The 15518-nt window shown below is 46.4% G+C and overlaps 1 protein-coding gene across 2 annotated transcripts; it reads right to left on the reverse strand.

Moving 5' to 3' along the window:
• Positions 1 to 403: 403 nt before the first annotated feature.
• On the reverse strand, positions 404 to 14437 carry GET4 (guided entry of tail-anchored proteins factor 4). Of its 2 annotated transcripts, none has more exons than XM_064153731.1 (9): positions 14231 to 14437; positions 9842 to 9920; positions 9345 to 9426; positions 8002 to 8151; positions 6249 to 6387; positions 4138 to 4278; positions 3980 to 4055; positions 3733 to 3793; positions 404 to 1841 (listed from the first exon to the last, which is right to left on the reverse strand). In XM_064153731.1, the coding sequence occupies exons 1-9, from the start codon at positions 14383 to 14385 to the stop codon at positions 1753 to 1755; spliced, it is 972 nt and encodes a 323-aa protein (XP_064009801.1). In that variant the 5' UTR covers positions 14386 to 14437; the 3' UTR covers positions 404 to 1752. The 2 variants fall into 2 exon arrangements, with proteins under 2 accessions (XP_064009801.1, XP_064009800.1); XM_064153730.1 differs by having other exon boundaries at positions 1374 to 1841; positions 3721 to 3793; positions 14231 to 14432.
• Positions 14438 to 15518: the final 1081 nt, after the last annotated feature.

The raw sequence follows: 15518 nt of genomic DNA on the forward strand, positions 1-15518 counted from the left end.
CAGCACCATCCTGGCTAGAAAGCAGGCACCAACTAAAACCCTGCCTTTACTGCAGAGGTAAAGCTCACAGGATATTAGGGGTTGGAAGGGACCCAAGGAGATCATTGACTCCAACCACTCTGCCAAAGCAGGACCACACAATCTAGCACAGATCACAAAGGAACACATCCAGAGAGCCCTTGAAAGTCTCTACAGAAGGAGATTCCACAACTTCTCTGAGCAGCCAGTTCCAGTGCTCCGTGACCAATACAAGAAGTTCCCCCTTGTGGTGAGGTGGAACCTCTTATGCTGCAGCTTACACTCGTTGCTCTTTGAGGTCTGGCTGATCTACAAGTGAAAACCAACACAGCAAGGGAAGACCTCTATCCACAAGCCTTAATAAAGCAGCACTGTCACTCACCCGTCCTGGTATAAAGTGTTTATTTGAGACTTCACAATTCACACAAAGTCTTCCTTTCAAGGCCTTTTTTTCTTTTTCATACAGTCAATCACTTTGTACTGCTCCCTCCCTCCCTCCCCCATGCACTGATTGCTGTTTATTAATCTAAGCTTTTCTTTTTTAATGAAAAAATAAAGCGTTTCCCCCACCCTTTCATCTGTTTCCCTGCCCCACTGCCATCCGCCGTGCTGCGTTAAGGAGGAGGATGGAGAATGGCTATGCCTACCACTGGGGTTGAAGTAACTCCATTATTTATTGATTTATTTATCTTTTTTTTTTGCTTTTTCTTCTTCTTTTTCATTCAGAAAGTGTTAACTGAATCAACAACCCCAAGGAAAACAAAATAAATAGATCATAATCAAGAGTTCTGCAGTATCCCTTTTCTTTACAGACAGCTGCAGTTAAGACTCAGGCGCTGCTTCTGGCAAATCATTTCGTTCACTCTGCCACTCTTGCCTTTAAGGTGTGGTTGTGAACTTTGAAAGAGAACCTGTCCCACAAGGAGTAAGAGCCACAAACCAGAGGAGGAGGTATCTGAGATGCCAAATTTTTATACTTAGGCAAGAGAGCCACATGGAAGCCAATTACTTGTGTTCCACTGATTGGTTTTTACTCAAGAGCAACTCAAGCTTGTGCTTTTCTGGAAGTATCAGTTAAACACGCTGGGCCAGAGGCAGACCTCAAGCAGAGTGCAAGGCAGTATGAAAGGCGTGCATGTTACCGATGGCAGTGGGAGCGAGCTCCTGCTGTCAGTGTCTCTTGGATCTGCATCTCCACTTACGCTGCCCGGCTCGGCCTGCAGTGCTTTACTTTTGGCATCAGCCTCGCAGATAAACTACTCAATCGATCACCCTGCCTGTCGAGTCCTTCCTCGGAGGTGATGGCCATCAAGGAAGCTTTCCATAACAAAGACAGTATGGGGTAGGCCATGAAGTACAAGAGACATAGTTATGCTTTACTGAATTAAGTGTGCAAAAGGGAATACTGCATCAGAAACCGTAGAAGACTATATTTTAATCACCAGTCACCAGCCGCCGCATCGGAACCCTGCTGACAATTGCTCCCGTTGGTTCAGTTGGCTACTTTTTTGTTGCTTCCTTCCTTTCTTCTTCTCCTTCTTCCTTTTTTTTTTTTTAAATTTTTTACATAAATAATATAGACCAAACATTATAAACATTTCAGCAACCATTTCTAAAAGACCAGAGGAGCCCCTTTTAGGCGCCCTGAAACAACTTTGCAAGATTCAAATTCCCAAAGCGTCTTTGGAGTCATCGAATCGTCGGATTTACACGGCACCCAGTGACAAGCATCATTCAGTCGAGCTCAATAGGGCTGCTGTCTTCTTGGCCATCTTCTGTGTCATCATCTTCTCCAGTTCCCATCAGGCTGTTTAAAAGATTTCCTACAATAAAATACAGAAGAGTGGAAATTGCTAGCTGCAGATTCTCATCTCGAGAGCTTTTAACTAGTCCTCTACCACCCTGCTTAAGATGCCAATTTCAATGGTGGAAAAAAATAACAACCCTTTTTTTAGTATAGAAGAGTGTCAGCAGGATGTCAGTATTCCCATGATCATTTACATTGAGATTTGATTGATTAGGGAAGCTGTGTTTTGATACTGTTCCTTCTCTAGGAGTACACTGGAAAAAAGCCCACTGAAATCCAGCTCTGGTGCCCTGAACACAGGAAGGATACAGATTTGATGGAGCAGGAGGGCCATGAAAATTATCAGGGGGTTGGAGCAGCTCTGTTACATGGGCAGGCTGAGGGAGCTGGGTGAAAATTGTCAGGGGGTTGGAGAAGCTCTGTTAAAAGGACAGGCTGAGGGAGCTGGGTGAAAATTGTCAGGGGGTTGGAGAAGCTCTGTTAAAAGGACAGGCTGAGGGAGCTGGGTGAAAACTGTCAGGGGGTCGGAGTACCTCTGTTACAAGGACAGGCTGAGGGAGTTGGGTGAAAATTGTCAGGGGGTTGAAGCAGCTCTGTTAAAAGGACAGGCTGAGGGAGCTGGGTGAAAATTGTCAGGAGGTTGGAGCAGCTCTGTTACAAGGACAGGCTGAGGGAGCTGGGTGAAAATTGTCAGGGGGTTGGAGCAGCTCTGTTACAAGGACAGGCTGAGGGAGCTGGAGGCATTCAGCCTCCAGGGAGATATAATAGCAGCCTTGCAGTACCTGAAGGGGGCCTGATAGAGAGGCACTGTTTATGAAGGCCAGCAGTGACAGGACGAGGGGCAATAGTTTGAAATCAGAGTAGACTGGATGTTAGAAACATGCCCTTTACAATGAGTGTGACTGAGAACTGGAACAGGTTGCTCAGAGAGGTGGTTGAGGCCTCATCCCTGGATATATTCAAGATGAAGCTCAGTGGGGCTCTGGGCAAGCTGATCTAGTTGAGAATGTCCCTGCTGACTGTACGGAGGTTGGACTGGATGACCATTAGAGGTCCCTTCCCACTTGGGTCGTTCTGTGATTCTCTAAGTCCCATGTTTATCTACTGTATTTGCAGCATGAGAGGAAAGAAACCCCCACCCAAATGAGGAAGGACACACCTCCAGACATGAAACTGCAAAAGAACAGCAGTGGTCTGCGTCATGCTACAAAGAACTTGTTTAGGACATTGATGGGTTCTCCCTGTTGGATTGGGTTTAAAGATTCTTGAATTGCTGAAAAGCTGTTATTTACATACAGGATCTATGATGCTCATGGCTTTCATCACATTTTGGGTATCAGTGAATCAATATTTGCAGGTGAACCTTTAAGTCAGTCTACAGAGGAGCTTAGTTCTCAAGGGAAGAAAAAACAAACAGTAATCAGTTCAAAGTTGCTCAACTTTTAATTGAAAGCTAGGAAATGAAAGCTGAATTTCTCTATTCCCTTTTATTTCTTGTGGAAGGAAAGTTCTACTTCAAAACTTCTACCTTGGGAACATTCCTTTTGTATCAGGACTGGTTAGATGTCTACAAAATTCCCAGACTTGGCCAGTGAAGTCTGAGGAAGTTAAGCTTTAAGAGAAATAAGACTTTTCTTTACATTTGCAAGTGTTACCATAATGTCAAAACCCAACCCTAGAGTCATTTCCATGCTTCCCTCCTCCTCAAAACTGAAAAGCCTGCGAGCTTCACCAAGTTAAGTGCACATGCAACTAACTCATCATGTGTTCTACAGCAGGGACTGTGCCCACAGGCTATGAAAAAAATGATGAATGCAAATGGACAGCAAAACCATTTTCTACAAGCTCTGGAGAGCCTGGTGGTGCCTATAACCAAGTGGCAGCACAGCCCTTACCTAGTAACCCACCGTAGGACGACGTCTGCTTGGGCGGAACACCGAAGAACAGCTGTCCTATTCTATCTAGGTACTGAAAGGACACAAGATGAAGAACAACATCAGCTACCTCTCTTACAAGTAGAAATACTACAGGCAGCAGTCACACCACACAAGCTGATGACCAACTCCTATCTCCACATCACCAAACAGCAGACAATCAGCCTTTATTTAACTAATTCTGTAGGTTAAATCCTGTTTACGACTACAATTAACTCACCTCATTATACATGGGATCTCTTTTCAGTGAGGGTTGATACTGTTCACACAATACTGTAAATACTGTTAGTTTTCCTCTAGAAAGAAAACAAGCAGAAATGTAACCTCAGGAACACAGAAAAAGAAACCAAGAAAGAGATGAGAAAAATTAGACTGTACCCATCAACTGCCAACAACAGGAACCAGATGAAGTTTAGCAGCGGCTGAACGAAGGGAGGGCCCTTTTCTATTGAAGGGTGTTTCTCTGTGTATGTTGTAAAAACCACTGATGCACTGGTCTTATTTTTCAAGCAGAGAAACCTGCAAAACAAAACACAACAGAGCAAGTTAAAAATAAAAGGCAGAGAAGTAGTTCTACAAGCAGAAAGAAAAAAGCAAGCCAAACACTCAAAAATCTTTACTCCATTTGCGCATAGAAATCATCTCAGGTTTAAGCTGATGGCAAAAGCTGCTAGAGGTGTACGTCTTGGGCAATGGTTTGGGAAGCAACTGAGGACAAGGAAGATCATTACTGCAGCACATTGAGAGGGAGAGCTGATATTAAATATCAGCAGGATGAGTTTAACCAGGATCCAAATGGGTTGCACACAAGATAGTTAGCTACAAATGGGCATCGATCAAATCAAAACATGGCAAAACTGGCCAGTATGTAATTCAGACTAAACATGACATCACATTTACTGGTCCACTTACTATATTGAGGTAAAAACCTGATGAAAGACCTCTCTCCTGATCCCAGCCTCTCCCAAACACATCTCCTTTCAGCAGGTATCCACTAGTGTCCACTGACTGTCATTCTATTAGTGCTGCCTCAAAATACCGTGGCATTAGGACCACTAATAAGTTTGACACACGTGTCTCAAAGTCTGACAATAAAGCCACACTCTGAGCTTCCAAGCCATCTGCCACCAGTTAACAGATCAATTTCCCACATGGATCAAATCTTTGTTCAGGTCCAGTTAATTTAACTGGCAGTCTCTGCAAGTCCCACAGGCCTAACGAGAGACTTTATCTGGGACAAATGCTGTCAGCAAGCACTGGGAAGGCTGCCATGAGCCGTCTCATTTTTGGTCACAAGCTGGTCTCCAATTCTGTACCCTTACAAGTGCAAGGGCATTGAGCTCTTTTGCCTCACAGCTAAGCAAGGAGCTGCAATTATTTTCATTAAACTGCTATGTAAGAGGATTTAGCTCAGTATTTGAGATAGAGGCCAGTAAAGGATGCAGTAGTACTGCTGTATAAAGACTGAAAAAAACCCAACTTCTTCCTGACAACCTCTCCCCAGAGTTTCTCCCCCCTCTAGAACAAAGCTCCATAAAATTATTCAAGCCCTGCATATACTGGATTTCCATAAAGGATTTTCTAATGCTCAATATCACTGCAGTCTATACCAACCAGCTACAGAAAGCAGGACAAATCTGACATGACAGCTCACTGCTGCCAGAAGAGACAGACTCGCTCTCACCTCCTCCCTCTCCACCAACACCTACCCCCTCCCCAAGTCCCTGCTGCACAGTCCTGTCCCCACCTCCTCCTCAGACTCCTCCATGAGCTGCTTTCCCTGACTGAAGAAAGCCATCAGCTGATTAAACACAGTAAAATTGGCTTTGTCAGCCTTAATTGTAAATGGGCTCTGCAAAAGCACATAATAGCCTGTGTTCCCACCTTCTGCAGAAGAAATGTCTGCAGTAAATGAAGGCCATCAACAACTCTGTCAAACCAACAACCTGCTGCTCACAGACCAGGGTGACCCACGACAAATTCTGTCTTAGGACAATGAGACTACGTACTACACTAGAGGTAAATATAGAGCCTACTTAGGTCCAGACTTGGTAAGAACATCAAAGTAAGCCCTAACTAGACATGCAGTGGTGCTAACACAGCCAAGAGTTGTGCTTTAAGGGTCAAACAGGTCACTTGAATTCTCCAGGCAACTAACACTGCAGGTTTTGACCCTAACACGTTTTCCTTTTTCTTTCTCTCCCCAGTCTGAGCAATTCAACAGACCAGTTTTGAGATCATAGAATGGTTTAGGTTGGAAGGGACCCCACAGCTCATCCAGTTCCAACCCTTTGCCACAGGCAGGGACACATCCCACTAGAACAGATGTTTTTCTTCTGTTGTTACCAAGCAAAGTGAGTTTCAGTAGCTCTGGCCAGTTTCACAGTTCCTTTTGGCAAGGATGTCTGATTAACCTATGGTCACAGCTAAGTTATTTTGGCCTCAAACACAGTGTCAGCAAAACAGTTAATAAAAAGTTGAACACCTACTGTAGTACTGCCTGTGCTACAAACATGTCCACCTCACTGCGGTATCCCCTGGACGAGGAGTATTCTACCAGCATATTTGCACATCCTTCACCATCTGTGGAGTGCAAGAAGTGATACCGAGACTCACTATAGTTTTGCTCTATAAAAGGAAAAGAGAAAATAGCTTTTAAGAGATCAGTTCATCATACCTGGATGTAAAACCAAAATTGTTAGGCTTGTACACTACAGATGGTAAAAAAAATAGAGCTACACAAGTGGTATATAAACAAGACAACAAGGCAACCAGCTTTTTGCTTTCTAAATTACAGACAATTTATACAGGGAGATAATAAATATCTTGCCCTCAATGTAACTGAACAACTGCTATTAAATACAGTTTATTCAATGCCACCAAACACAGCTGCTGCTGGCATGAACAGCTTGAGCTGGAGTCACATCATTTTATCTAACTGCATGTCGACGCTTTGTGCGCTATCAACAGCGCTCAGAACAATCAAGAAGTTCCATGTTAGACCTTGTGCACCACGAAGTCAAACAGCACCTTCAGCCTCCTTCTTTCCAAGTGCAGAGAAAGAAGGCATTTCCTATTTTTAGCTTAGCCCCCTCTCGCTATCAGAATTAAACCTGCTTCCATATGCTGAATAGAACAGCAATTATTCAGGGGAAAAAAGGTGTAAGAAACGGCAATGATTTGTTAGAGCTTAACTTGAAGCAAAGCATCACATAAAGTCACTGCCACGAGAAATCAGAACTGGAGAGCTGCTGATGTTTGGAATTTAAAAGCTTCATTTTAAAATTCTGAGCCTTTTCTGATGAAACTCTCAAGAACTACAAAGCAAGAAAATGTATGCTTCTGCTCCTCAAAAGAGCACTGAGCAGACAGCTACAACGTTGGGATTTTCACTTCTAGGGCGCAAACATTTCTTATCCTAATCGTGTCTCAATCTGACTCAAATGCTCTGAGGAAAATCCTCCCTTTCTGGCTGGCAGCAGCTATCAGGCTAAGTCCCAAGAGAACAGGACAGCATGCAGAAAGGCAACAAACTGGAATGTTGACCATTGGGTCGGGACTTTTATGTAAGACCACTATCATCACTTGGCAGCTACTGAAAAATGCAAAGCAAACAATCAACTTGCAGTTATTAAGCCATGAGAAACCACAGAAGAGATGGCATTTGTTCAGCTGTTCTCTCTCACCTCTTTCATCTTTTGAACATGAGACTTTAAAAACAGGCTGTCATCCACGATTAAAATAATTATTAATGGATTTTTGTTGCTTTACATCCCACCACAAGTGATAAAATCCCACCACATCAATCACTGGAATAAGGCTGCCAGTCAAGGTCTCTAGAAGTACCTAATTACAGATCCAAAGAGTTTTGAGTGCTAGCTAATGTGTCCAGTCTTTGTCGTGTTTATCCAGGGTTAACAAACTGAAAACTCACAACAGAACAGCCTTGCTCCCAGCAGTTCTCCTCCTAGTGGCCCTTTAGGCATTGAGGTAGTTTGAGGGAGTCAACCTTCCTTTCACAAGGAGCTGTACAGCAGTTCTATTTGGGATTTTGCACTGGAATTACCACCCCAGGTTCTTTTTGGGAATAACATTAAACTGAAGTTATTGCAAAAAAATCAGATTAACAGCAGAACTCAATCATTTCTACCTCAGATTATTTCCAAAGGATGTATCTTAGTGTGTTATACTTTCAACATTTTCCAAACAACACACACAGAGAAGCCAGCTGATTCTTCTTACCTTTCCACAGGGTAATTGCTAGTAACTGGTGCAGCTTTGGATGTCCAAGTTTTCCTGATCCCCCACTGGACCATTTTAATGCTCTGGATACAAAAGCCACTCTTTCAGGAGAATTTGGATCCATTAAACTAAACAATTTAGCCAAGTTTTCTAGAAGCAAGAAGATGGATAAATACTTAGCATTAATAGAAATAGGATGAACTGCTGCTCCTAGTAAATTTTCCAGATACAACACAGAAGTTAGAGTTCTATTGTGTCTTTAAGCTCCTTTAATGGCCTCCGTAAGACACCTTAAAAAAGAGTGACTGTGAACTTGAGTCCCTTCTCATACCTCATGTCAACACTGCATCTATCAGCCAGCATTATTGATAAGATTCCTCCACAGCCAAAAGCTGTGCCCAGCAGTCAGCCAGTGACAGCTGCCCAATCTCACTGTTTTGGAGAGGACATCCCAGAGCACCATGAGGTTCCAAGGAGAAAAGACTGCAGGTTATGGGACTGCTTGCCACTCATAGGGAATCTGAGAGGGAGGTTTGGGAAAAGCACTACCAGAAGCCTTACACAAAATGTCAGAGCTGATCTAAGTTAACAAAGAACAGCTTCTGTCTGTCTCCATTCATAGGTTGTTAGTAGGAGCAGTCTGCCCATGCTGCAGCAGGTCCTGGTTTGAGCTAGAACAGAACTAAATCTCTTCAGTCATTTAACTTTTCAGCTCAGTCTCTCCTCAGTGATGGCACTTTCTGAAGTTAACAGCACTATTTTTGCAGACAGTGGCTGCTTCTATCAGTGATAATGCTGATGGTTAGAATTACTGCCAGTGACTAGGGTGCAGAAAAGCTCTTGCTTGTATCTGCTTCTATGAAGACCAAGGTCATTGCTAAATTTTCTGTGCCATGTTGGGGGTGGACTAAGTAAGAGGTCATCTATACAGTGAGGAGAGGACACAGCAGTAATCTGGGCAGGCAGCCCTTAAGAAAGTCTTCCTGAATTGCCTGCTTACCAAAGCTCACTGAGAATGTGCACACTACCATACTGCGAGGGTGGGAAACCACCATCCATTGAAGCCCTGGAGACATCAGTGAGTGTGCATCAACATCTTACTACTTCACTGAGGAAAGAACAGTGCCACATGACAGCCATGTCACTTTAAGCCTGCAAAGTTATCAGGAATCCATTAATCTCTAATGCAGTTTTGCCCCAATTAATTTCTGTGATGAAGGTTACCTGTAGCCATGTGGAAGGGCACACAAGAAAGCTTTCAGGTTTCAAGAGTGTTAAGAACAGTCACCTTGAAGTGAAAGCACACCTAAACACGATCAAACTGACCACCAAAGTCACCTCACCTAAAAGGTCATCTGCTACTTTTGCATCCGATTTCTCCAAGGACTCCAAAACCAGCATTGAGAGATCAGCAGCACTGTTTTGCTACAAAACAGACACACATTGGCAGTGATTAACAGATCAGTAGATAAAAAAACCAATCAATCAGAATTTTCTCAAGAGGCAGATTTAATACTTTAGCAACATCTGCAGGTAAGGCACGGTATCAAGTATCAACTTCCCCTAGTAAAAATGTTAATTTGGTGGCCTCAAAAGAGAAGCTTTCAAAAAAGCAAAACAAGTGTGGCTACAATCATTGCCTGGATGCTCACAAATGCTTCTGCTTTGTTCCACTTAATAATCCTTCTTTGTGGAAAAAGGCTCAACAAAGACATAAACCAAAAGATTACAAAGCAATAAACCAAAATATTTACCACTGAGAATTCACCATTTAGCCTTTAGTATCTTGGAATAACAACCCTTCCACCCTCAAACCACACACACAAAAGCAGTGACTTACCTGGTTATGACTGAAGAACAGCAGAGCCCCTGAATACATCAGTTCTCTTGCTTCTGCGTGTTTTCCTTGTGACATATACCTGAAACCAGTATCACAGCCTCAATAAATCCCCACTGAATAGTTGTGGATAAAGACCACTAAAATTGCAAATAAAGGCAACAAGGGATTTATTTTTACACCGGGTTAATTTCAACAACAAAGTAACTAACTGCGAAATTATTTTCCGCTCCAGACTTGACAGGATAGAAGCAAAGAGTGTTAAGAATGGAAGCTGAGAGCATCACACTCAGTTTGGGCTGAAACAAACAAAAGAAAACGATGCCAAGAGCTCACCTGAGCAAAGGATGCCAATGCACTGAATGACATCACCCAGATCGTCCCATTAGAGCCTTTACAAAAACCAAAGCCATGACAGAGAGTTTCCAGAGTCATCCCTAGACAGCTCACACATCCAGCAACACCTAAGTGATTCCAGCCCTCTCCTCACCAGTGTCTGCCTTCCACTGGTTTAAGTTTCTCTGACCACTACTACTCTCTGCCAGGGGACATCAGCCACACACTATCTCCCTGCCAAACCAAAGTAGTGTGTCTCTGATGAGCTCTAAGAAGACAAGGCAGCAAGATTTACTGTCTATCACTTCACAGAATCAGCAAGTCAGAGCACAAACCATGCTTCACCTCTCCCTGTTCTTGGTGATCAGAGCACCTCCATAGAGCAGACTCAACGCATGAGTGTCCCCAGGCGGTAACAGAAAGGGCTCAGTAGTTCTGGTAGCAAAGTGAAGCAGTCAGAGGAGAGGTAGGACAGTGTGAGCACAGAGAGGGTGACACTAACCAGAGGGAAAATCAACAGCATCATGGAATGGATTGGGTTGGACCTTAAAGATCAGCTAGTTTGAATGCACCCTGCCATGCACAACTTCCACTAGACCAGGTTGCTCAAAGCCCTGTCCAGTTTGGCTTTGAACACTTCCAGGGATGGAGCATCCACAGCTTCTCTGAGCAACTAGGTTCCAGTGTCTTACTGCCCTCACAGTAAGCCAAACAAATGCTCTTGCGCTGCACCTGGGTCTCCTGTCAGACTTGGCAGTTCCAGGGACAGGTCTCACTAGTAAAATCAGATCAGACAACAAGCAAGGGAGGAGAGAGTCCTCCCACCCTGCTCACCATTCAAAATTCCAAAGGTCTTTTATCGAAAACAGCAGAACTGCAATAATGGATGGCACAATGGTGACATTTTTGGGAGGGAATAAGTATCAACAGCTCAGATTTGCATTCACTACAGTAAATGCTCCCCAAGCTAGCCAGGGGCTGCTACCACACTTTTATAGCTGGCCTCATATCCAGGTTTGTTTTTAGGCATTTGACACTCTGTTGATCCATCCTCAGGAATTCCACTCCCAGTAGATTTCCAGTGCTATTTAAGAGCTCCTAATCTTGGTATTATTACAGCAGACACTTAAAACACACTGAAAACTGCTTAAGAATAGAAAATGCATTTAAGAGAGTTGTGGTTTTGTTTGGCCTCATTTTTTAGTATATTTTTACTTAAAAAAATATATACTCCCTACATTGATCTAAATGGCATTTAGAACAAGACAGAAATAGTTTCATAATGGAAACCCTGGAACAGGTCATTCCTAACAGGAAATGTACCTACAAGTGTCAGGAAAAGAGATGCCAACCTAACTACAGCAGGGATGTCAAACTAGGAAGTTTGGCTCCACCTCAAAATCGTAAGCAGAGAAGAATTCCACCCAGCCAGCCTGTACAGTAACTACATTGGCCCAGGTACTCCTGGTCAGAGGATTACAGGACTCACTTGCTCGGGGTCAGACAGGAACAGCAGTTTTCCACCTGCTGAGGATCACAGGAAGGGATAAGCAGTCTGCAGGAGGGTGACTTAAAATAATCTTTCCTCCTTCACTTCTTCCCCTCCTCCATCCTCAAATATACCTCAGTTTATGACTTCTGAGTCAGGATTTCAAGTTCAACACACAATCCATGACAGAACTAATACTTTACAGGACAGTCTAGTTTAAATCAAGCAAGCAATGGCTATCCCAGTTACAACTGCACGGCTGAGATCATCTCATTCTCTGTTAATGTGTCTCCAGAAACTGTTGACATTGACATATGTTTTACAGAGGACAGACAAGGCCACCCAGGACTCTCTTTTGGCCTCAGTGGCTTTCCAAACAGTTTTCACAATCTCATTACAACTTTCTGACTCGAAGAAAACCCTCTTTCCATCTAGGCAAATGTCACCTTTTCATTTAATTGAGCACCTTCTTCCTCTTGCATTTAAAATGGAAAGGCAGGATCTTTGATTCCAAATTAATTCAGGGGGGCTTAAGCAAAGTATGCCAGTTAATACATTGAGAAGACTGGATGAGAAGTGACCTGCTGAGCCAAGTCATCTTCTCCCACTGTAGCCATCACAAAACATAATCCTTATTATAAACTAGGGCATGCTTTGTCTGAAAGTTAGATTTATTCTCAAATACAGTCTCAAGGCCTAGCCCTTGCTGATCCTATCAGATGGGTAGGGCAGAAAACAGCTTTAGTTTAATGGTGCTTGGTAGTGCAGGACGTCTAATGTGTGTTGGCAGCAGAGGCAGACTATGCACAAAGTCTTCCTCCCCCACATATCTTGCTATTTCTCTGAGAATATCAACAGGCCCATTCCCATTCCAACTCAGAGGAGCTCCATGAGCAGCTGACACAAGGTTCTGAAGGCAGTTTGCCCACACATCTTCATCCAGTAGAACCACAAGTAAACAAAGCTGGGACCAACTGAGGAAGCCCAGAGAAGAAATACTTTATTTTGTGCCCCTGAAAGCAAGGGTCTACATTTTCAGTTTTGACAAGGGTGATGACCACAATTTATTATGGAGGCAAAAAATAAACCAATAAAAATGCCATACTGAACAGGCCATAATGGTATTTCTGATGAAGGCTCCAGGCCGGTTCTACTTAGTCACTGTCACAGAATCATAGAATCAACCAGGTTGGAAGAGACCTCCAAGATCATCCAGGCCAACCTAGCACCCAGCCCGGGCCAATCAACCAGACCATGGCACTAAGTGCCTCATCCAGGCTTTGCTTCAACACCTCCAGGGACGGCGACTCCACCACCTCCCTGGGCAGCCCATTCCAATGCCAATCACTCTCTCTGACAACAACTTCCTCCTAACATCCAGCACAGACCTACCCTGGCACAGCTTGAGACTGTGTCCCCTTCTTCTCTTGCTGGTTGCCTGGCAGAAGAGCCCAACCCCACCTGGCTACAGCCTCCCTTCAGGTAGCTGCAGACAGCAATGAGGTCTGCCATGAGCCTCCTCTTCTGCAGGCTGCACACCCCCAGCTCCCTCAGCCTCTCCTCACAGGGCTCTGCTCCAGGCCCCTCCCCAGCCTTGCTGCCCTTCTCTGGACACCTTCCAGCACCTCAACATCTCTCTTGAACTGAGGAGCCCAGAACTGGACAAACATCACACCAACTAAAATAAATTCTAGTAAAATTCCTCCACGCAGGAGATCCTTGCAATCACGAGTGACTACCGCGCAACAGAGTAGCCTTGTCTCTTGGCTGTGTAACAATAAAGACAAAACCTTGAAGCCATCCACTTGGTAATCACGCTGACCCTCTCAAGAAGGCAGCAAACCGGGAGCCACGGCTACACGAGCCCAAAGGGGCCCCTGAGGATGCCCAGGAGGCACACCGAAGCCATCCCGCCTGGCAAGAGAGGGCCTTACTCGATCTCCTGGGGACGTGTGGCCACCAAGGCAGGTTTGGGAAGGGAGAAGGGAATTCAGCACAGTCTGTGACCGCTGGGAAGTGTGACGCAGCGCACCCCGGCGCGTACACGGGCCGGCACGCTCCCGGGCGGCGGCGGCGGCAGGGAGACTCCTTGTGCCCAGCTGCTGCCGCCGCCGCCGCCCTCAGCCGGGCTTATCGGATCGGGTGAGGCCGCAGGGCCCGGCCGCGCCGCGGTCGCAGTTCACCTTCAAGCCCCGGCGGGCAGTGGCTGCCCGCGCCATCTCCAAGCCCACCCAGCCGCCACGACCCTACAGCGGCGCCCAAGCCTGACGAGACAGAGACGACCTGGGCTGGTCTGGCCTAACCCAGCCATAAAGAGCCGAGGGCGAACCACTGCCCCTAGGCCAGACACAGGCTTGGGCCGGCGCCGTTCGCCCTAACCATCGCCACACGCACCCGCCCCACCCCGCCCCCCTACAGCCCAATGAGGCTGCAGAAGACATAGATGGACAGAAGCGGCAGCCAATGGCGAACGGGTGTGGGCGCGGCAGGCGAGAGCAGGGTAGACTGCGTGGGAAGGCTCTGGAAGGCCGGGAGGCGGGGGGGAAGGGCGGCGGGCCGGGCCCTACCTGAAGAAAAGCGTCCGGTACATCTGGTGCGCCTCATAATAGTCGCCCTTCTCGACGCTGGCGCGCAGCTTGCCCTCCACTCGCTGCACGCCGCCGCGGTTCCTGCCGCCGCCTTTGGCGGCTTCCTGCTCCGCCGCCATAATCGCCGCCGCCATCGCCGCGGAGGAGGGGAGGGGAGCGGAGGGCGGCGGTGGGCGGGCGCCGCGCACGCCGCGCCAGGCTGGCCCCGCCCTGCTGCCTGGCGGCCGCCCACTGTTACGGTGCCCTACGAGGCTCATGACTCAGCAGCTGCGCGGAGGTGCGCTCCATCACGCGGTACCCGGGGGCGGGGCAGGGCGGGGATGAAGCTGTGCGGCAGCGGCAGGGCGGGTCTGCGGTAGAACCCGGCAGCGGGAGGGCATCCCTTGGGAACGGAGAGGAAAACAGGGCCGTGTTTGTCAGCAAGCGCCGCGGAAGGTGGCCACAAAGAGAATGAAAGCCCTCCAGTCTTTGGCCTGTATCACCAACACAGTGAGTCCAGGGCAAAAGTAAGAAATCGAGAAAGGGCGTGAGGGCTGCAGCAGGCTAAGCGGAGCTACGGCTCACGGACCGCGGCAAGCCTGAGGAAACTGTACTTAAAAACAAAGCAAGCAGCAGGTCGAAGACCCCATCCCTACTGTACGTCGCAGAAAATCAAGAAACGACCACGCATGAAGATTTTTTTCTTGAAAATTTTCAGCATGTGCTGCACAGCACAACGCAAGACGGTGCTCAGATGCTCTAAAAGAAAGACATTTTAGCCAGAGGCAACCCTTCCTGTTCCTGGAGCTGCTCCTGACCCTGCCTCTGACACCCCACTTAGAGACATTAGATAGACATAGAGAGCCAATGGCATCCTGACCTGGATCGGGTACAGTATGGCCAGTAGGACAAAGGAGGTTATTCTGACCCTCTACTCAACAGTGGTCAGATCACACTTTAAGTGCTGTGCCCAGTTTTGGGTTCAATTCAAGAGAGATGTTGAGGTGCTGGAGTGTGTTCAGAGAAGGGCAACGAAGCTGGTGAGGGGCCTGGAGCACAAATCCTATGAGGAGAGGCTGAGGGAGTGCAGCCTACAGAAGAGGAAGCTCAGGGCAGAGCTCATTGCTGTCTACAACTGTCTGAAGGGAGGCTGTAGCCAGGTAGGGTTGGTCTCTTCCACCACGCAACCAGCAACAGAAGGAGGACACAGTCTCAAGTTGTGGCAGGGGAGGTCTAGGCTGGATGTTAGGAGGAAGTTGTTGCCAGAGAGAGTGATTGGCATTGGAAT

The sequence above is a fragment of the Pogoniulus pusillus genome, chromosome 13, assembly GCF_015220805.1.
Source record: "Pogoniulus pusillus isolate bPogPus1 chromosome 13, bPogPus1.pri, whole genome shotgun sequence".
NCBI lineage: Eukaryota > Metazoa > Chordata > Aves > Piciformes > Lybiidae > Pogoniulus > Pogoniulus pusillus.